At 31.4% G+C, this 5,828-nt stretch overlaps 1 protein-coding gene across 4 annotated transcripts in view; it reads left to right on the top strand.

Moving 5' to 3' along the window:
• The first annotated feature begins 3,573 nt into the window (after positions 1 to 3,573).
• The window catches only part of LOC117171560 (protein Hook homolog 3-like), a 10,383-nt gene continuing 8,128 nt past the window's right edge, over positions 3,574 to 5,828 (top strand). For 2 of the 4 annotated variants that reach the window (XM_033358990.1, XM_033358992.1), the window contains exons 1-2: positions 3,574 to 4,503; positions 4,892 to 5,087. In XM_033358990.1, coding sequence (XP_033214881.1) covers positions 3,791 to 4,503; positions 4,892 to 5,087 — 909 coding nt within the window. In that variant the 5' untranslated portion in view covers positions 3,574 to 3,790. The remainder of the gene's footprint in view (positions 4,504 to 4,891; positions 5,088 to 5,828) is intronic. The other 2 variants (XM_033358988.1, XM_033358989.1) reach the window with 1 other exon arrangement.

Below are 5,828 nucleotides of genomic sequence, written 5' to 3'. Positions count from 1 at the left end.
ACTCGGGATACTTATAAGATACTACCATGATTTTTTCAGATTTTTTGGTCCAAAAATAAATTAGGCCAAAAACCGGCCTTACCGACCCTCCCCCTTTCGAGTCGGGTACCAAACAACTGTGAAGTAATGTCTGAATACTCAATATTGAATAAAGGAACTGCTCCCTCCACGAGAGTACCCGGACCTGCGTGTATATGACCGTGGAGATAATGAATGATTTAAGATATGCATAAGATAATAATCACTCAAATATTTATCAGTTATATTGTTAGTACAATTCTTTGTTAATGCATTATAATCACTTTTTTCTGTCATTAGAAAAGATGAGGATTGTTACGCACCACTTATCCTTAGTGGTTATCCCCAAGATTATTGGTAAATATAATAATAAAATACATCTTTAATTTTAGGCACATTTTTTATGCTGAATCTAAATTTATTCCCGAGGAATACAGAATGTGTGTGTGTGTTGAAAAAAGAATGAAATTTGACATGTGTCCTATTGATACCAAATTCGTACCATATCGGAGACTCTCACTACGATTTTATGTATTACGAGATTCCTTGAAATCCTTGACATTCCTTTGAAAATCATGTATATGTATTTAAAATCGGTGGGAATTTTGTAAAATCGCGCGATAAAAATGAGATTCACTCTGAAATACTGATAGAAATGAATTGTCGGTACAATAATATTTTTGACTAGATTAATTATATGTGACCGTTCGCAAAGAAAGGGACTTAAGGGTTAAAAAATCGATTTTCATTTCTTTGATGCTATCGATTTTTTTTTTGAATCGCTCTTTCATATGAAAAAAGAATTAAATTTTTATCTGTAAACTTGGCTTTGTTATTGAGATACAAAGTAAGGAGTGAATCGCCTATTTCGAAGCGTGCGGTCCGCCCAAGAATCCCAGCCCCACCACTTTCTACAAATCTTTCTGTTCTGTATCCATGTGACTCAAGAACTCATCTTACTTGCTATATTTTGGTATAATTTCTACTTTACATATTTATTTATGTTTATAACTACAATTTGTGCTTATTCTTCAAGTTTAATATTAAATTGAGTTTAAAATGTAATTTAAAATTTAACCCTAAGGTCCCTTTACTCGTGGACGGTCACATATTCTATTGCTTATGAAGACAGACGTGCATGCGCGAGCGAGATACGTTTGTGGTAAAAAAATAAAATCTTCCTAAACGTCAACATTTTAGAGATAGCTCGCTTAGACTCTATCCTGTGATCGTATGGTGAAATCAGTAATAGTATATTTCTATCACTCCAGTCAGTTTCTTTAAACTCTTGTTGTGCTTTAAAATCATCCAAAATCAATTAAACCTGCCGTAATCCTTTCGAATCATTTGAGATAACCTAAAACTTTTGTAATTCCCTGCAACCTTTTGAAATTTTTTCAAACCCCTAAAAAGCTTGAGAGAATACAGAAATACACATCAAAAATGTTATCCTCTGTTTTCCATTTCAGATTTCAGTTCACAGTTCGATTGCTTACCTAATAACGACAAAATTTCTGGCGTTCGTCGTTCCGAATCCTCTGATTCACCGAAGAGACATCAATCTCCTGAAAGGTCTCTTCCATTCATTTATTTAATTATAAAAAATTACTATACTCAAATATTTATTTCGTATGTTTTTATTTTTTAATAATGACGCATATATGGTAAGAGCACCAATTCTTGGCACATTAGCCCAATTATTATCATACAAAAAACTGAAGGAATTTTATTTTAGATAAATATTTGATTGTTCTGGATAATTATGATATGCCTTATATGGAAAAATGTTAGTATAAATAAATTAATTGCAGTAAAACATGCTAAAAAATCTATTCTCTAAAAATGAGAGAAGGGAGCCAACAATTCGTTGCCCAGAATTGGTGCTCTTAACCTCATCCTAGTTTAATAAAAATTTGATTACATTTGATTATTTAAACATTGATTATAATAATAAATAATTTTTTCTCCACCAGAACAAATTCTTCGGTCAGGTCTTTTCCACCTGCCGAGCCTGATCTTCGTGCCAGGACCAGGTCTCCTGCCAACGTACGTTATAGATACCAACCTACATTGCAACTTGAAAAACTTAGATTTACTCGGCTCATTCCCAACACGTATCCGACCCGGCGATTCGAAGTTCGAAGATACACTTTTCTCGCGATAAAGCAATTCTAATAAGAGATAACGCTCGGGCCCTTGGGCCGCTTCCAACCGAAGAACAATTTGTATTATCAACGTCCAGTGCTGACGTCTTTGCAATATTGGAGAAAAAAATACAGTCCTTCGTGGAATATACTCAAAAAAAATATGTCAATCAAGTTGAAAGACGTGTGAAAATAAATATGGACAGCAGCGTGGTTAAAGATATGACTCCAGAAGAAATCGCGGAATCTCTGTTAGGATGGGGTCGTCCAATCTCAAAGAATTTTCAAATAGTATTTGTAGATGATTTTCGTCCATAAAATAATTTTAACTTTAAAAAAATGTAAAACTATAAATATGATATAGGTTGTGATCCAACGTAGGACGAAAATGTTACAGGTAACTGGAATTATATAATAACTGAAACAAATAGGGCGTTGTGGAAGCTTTTTACGTTATCCTGATTTTGATTGCCTAATTATCTAAGTGCAATAAATACTCAAATTTAAAATTCTATAAATTTTAATGAATCAGCAATTACTGAAATAAATATTAAAATAGCTACATCGGCTTATATACAACTTTAATTTTAATCGGCTTTCATTAATCTGTAAATTTTATTTAAGTATAAAATTTTATCTTTGCATAACTTTCAATTGTAAATAGAATTCTTATTTGCATTTACAAATTCTTCACTTGTGAACAGTAAGTTTATAGTCTTATAAGATTATTGTCCTATCTAAGTAAAACGTAGGCAAAGTGGATAATGAGAATTTTTTGGAAAAATAAAGTTTAACCTCCAAAAATGAAAGTTAAAAACAAACACTTTTTCGAAAAAAGATATTTTTTTTATTTTTTTAACCCAACAGAAAGCTTAAGGTTTTCTTTTGAAGAGTTTTGTAGTTATAAAGAGGAATTTTTATTTCCCAAAGAATCTATATTATCATCAGATAATAACAGAATTTCTTCAATTTTTTACAGGCTAGATGGTGCATCCAACCAGCAATCGGAAGTTCTATGCTTCGATTCCCAACGAAGAAAAAGATCTTTTTTTTTTTTAGAAAAAATTACATTAACAAAATTTTTAACTCATAGTTCCAGCTAGTTTGTAAATACGTTAATCAATTTTTTTTATTCTCTGATAATACAGATTCCTTGAAAAATTTTACTTTTAATTCTAATAGCTTAACAAAAAGCACCCGACCGGCAATCGAAAGTTCTGCGGTTCGATTCCCAGCGGAGCGAAAGGAGAAAATCTTATTTGAGAAAAAAATGTAATTTAAGATATTTTTGTTTTTGTGAAAAATAAGCGATGGCAATAAAAAGAACGGTGCATACTACCATTTTTTGTTTACGCACCTTAAGATTAAAAAACCGATGACATTTAACTTTTTTTTAAAACTTCTTAATCGCGCGATAGATAGTGCTGATTGTATAGAATCCTAATTTAAAATCTAAAAGTTAAACTTCACAGAGCAGTTTCTTTTGTTTCCAAACCCCAGGACCAAATATATTGGTTATAATTTATAATTGTTACAATAATTTTACGAACGAAAGGGAGGCATAAAGTATTTTATTTCGTAAAATGAGATATTTTTAGAGAAGTTTATAAAGAAGATTTTTAAGGTGAATGACAGGCGACAAATGGGGCATGAAGGGGGCATGTAAGGGTAGAAAAGTCATGTCAAAACTGAAGGAACGAGATGAACAAGAAGCTTTAAAATTGGACGAAAATTTTAAAGAAATATTGTCAAGAGTTCGGCCTTACATTGTGAATTTAACTTCTAAAGAAGATGCACAATTTTGCAAAGTTTGGCTAGAAAAGCTCAGTACGATTTCAACGCAAAGAAAACTTAGAAATGAATATTTGTTGGAATTATATCGGCAGCTCAGCCTTGGTCGAATTGAAAGTACATTTCGCAAACCACCACCTGGTGGAATTTTAATTCCATTGCCTGTTTCCTATCAGGTCGAAAATATTAGTTCATCATGCACCGAAGTCACAGATTGGGGTTCCACTTCCTGTTCTATGGTGAAAAAACCAAATGCAAGAAACGATTTTCGAAAATATTCAAAAAGCAAAGCATCTTTGAGAAGAAGAGATACTGATTCGACTGATCCTTCTTTCAGTTTTATTGAGGACGATAAATTGGATAAAAGTCAATTACAGTTGTATAGACAAAGAATAGAAGCATTGACTGTTATTGTCAAGGAATTGCAAATCCAGAATGAAAGGCTTAACAAAGAAATACTACAATGCCAAGAAAAATGTTCTGTTGAGACTCCTTGCTTAAAAGCTAATATTAGGCAGTTGAATTCGGAAATTGCTATTCTCAAAGCAAAGTGAGTTTTATTTATTATTTTGATTTAATGAAGTAGAGGAGACTACTTGACAGTAGATAATTAAAAATTTAAGATACTAATGTAAGTGAAATACACCAAACCCTCACTTTCAGTCGCCCCGTTTTCAGCCTTCCTAGAACTGCTGGCTCACGTAGTTTCTCAGGGGAGTAGAGCGAGAGCGGTTGCGACATTGTATAGTGAAACGAGTCAGGCGGCCCTCACTGTTTACGTTTCGGTCCCCCCGAAATCAGTCCAAGGTCATTTGAAGGCAAGACTGAAAGCGAGAGTTTGGTGTAATTAATTTAATTAATAGTTAGGACAATATAAGTGTTAATAACTTTAAATTAATTATTATAATATAAACGCATATTTTATTTTGTGTTTATAGACTAGTTGAGGTTCAACAAATGAAAGAAGTACTGGAAGTAAATCACAAGGAAATAGTTCAGCAATATAAAATTACAATGACGGATCAATTTAATAAATTAAAAGCCCGATTGCAAGAAGCGCAAAGCAAGAATATTGTTCTGGATGATAATATACTGTCAATCACTCAGAAGCTTGAAGAAGTCACTCGTGAGAAGGTTATTATTAGGGAGTAATCTCCTAATTATGTAAAAAATGGGGCAGTCAAATTTTCAGTTCAAAAAATTTATTTGAAAAAGATGAATTTTAAATGAAATAATTAAATTTTCAACTAAAAAGATCGATTATATACCAAAATGCGTGCATTTTTAACCTGATCGTTTCCAATGAATATAAATTATTTTCACTCAAAAAAAAGATGGTTAAAAAAATTATTCTTCAGAAAAAAAACAGAAATTTCAATCAAATGGTTAAATTGTCTACAAAGAAAGACGAATTTTCAACCAAATCGTTAAATTTTCAATTAAGAAAGTTAAATTGCAGACCTAAATGGAATAGTATATTAAAAAAAATTATTTAAAAGAAATAGATGATTTTCAAACGAAACAAAAAATACATTTTCGACCAGAAATGAAATATTCTATTTTCAATCGAAAAAATGAATTTTTAACTAAAACGATAAACCTTCAACCAAAAATAAAAATGTTTAAAAACTAATATTATTTTTAACCAAAGAAATTAATTTTCCACTAAAGTAATGAATCTTAACAAAAAAAAAATTTTTGATCATATAGTTGACTTTTGACCAAAAAAAGACAAAATTTTAACAAAATACTTGAATTTTCAACCAAATCATTAAAGGGGGAGGGTCGGTAAGGCCGGTTTTTGCCTAATTTATTTTTGGACCAAAAAATCTGAAAAAATCATGGTAGTATCTTATAAGTATCCCGAGTCGATTG

The sequence above is a fragment of the Belonocnema kinseyi genome, chromosome 4 (genome assembly GCF_010883055.1).
Source record: "Belonocnema kinseyi isolate 2016_QV_RU_SX_M_011 chromosome 4, B_treatae_v1, whole genome shotgun sequence".
Taxonomy (NCBI): domain Eukaryota; kingdom Metazoa; phylum Arthropoda; class Insecta; order Hymenoptera; family Cynipidae; genus Belonocnema; species Belonocnema kinseyi.
This window is presented reverse-complemented; position numbering and strand designations above follow the sequence as displayed.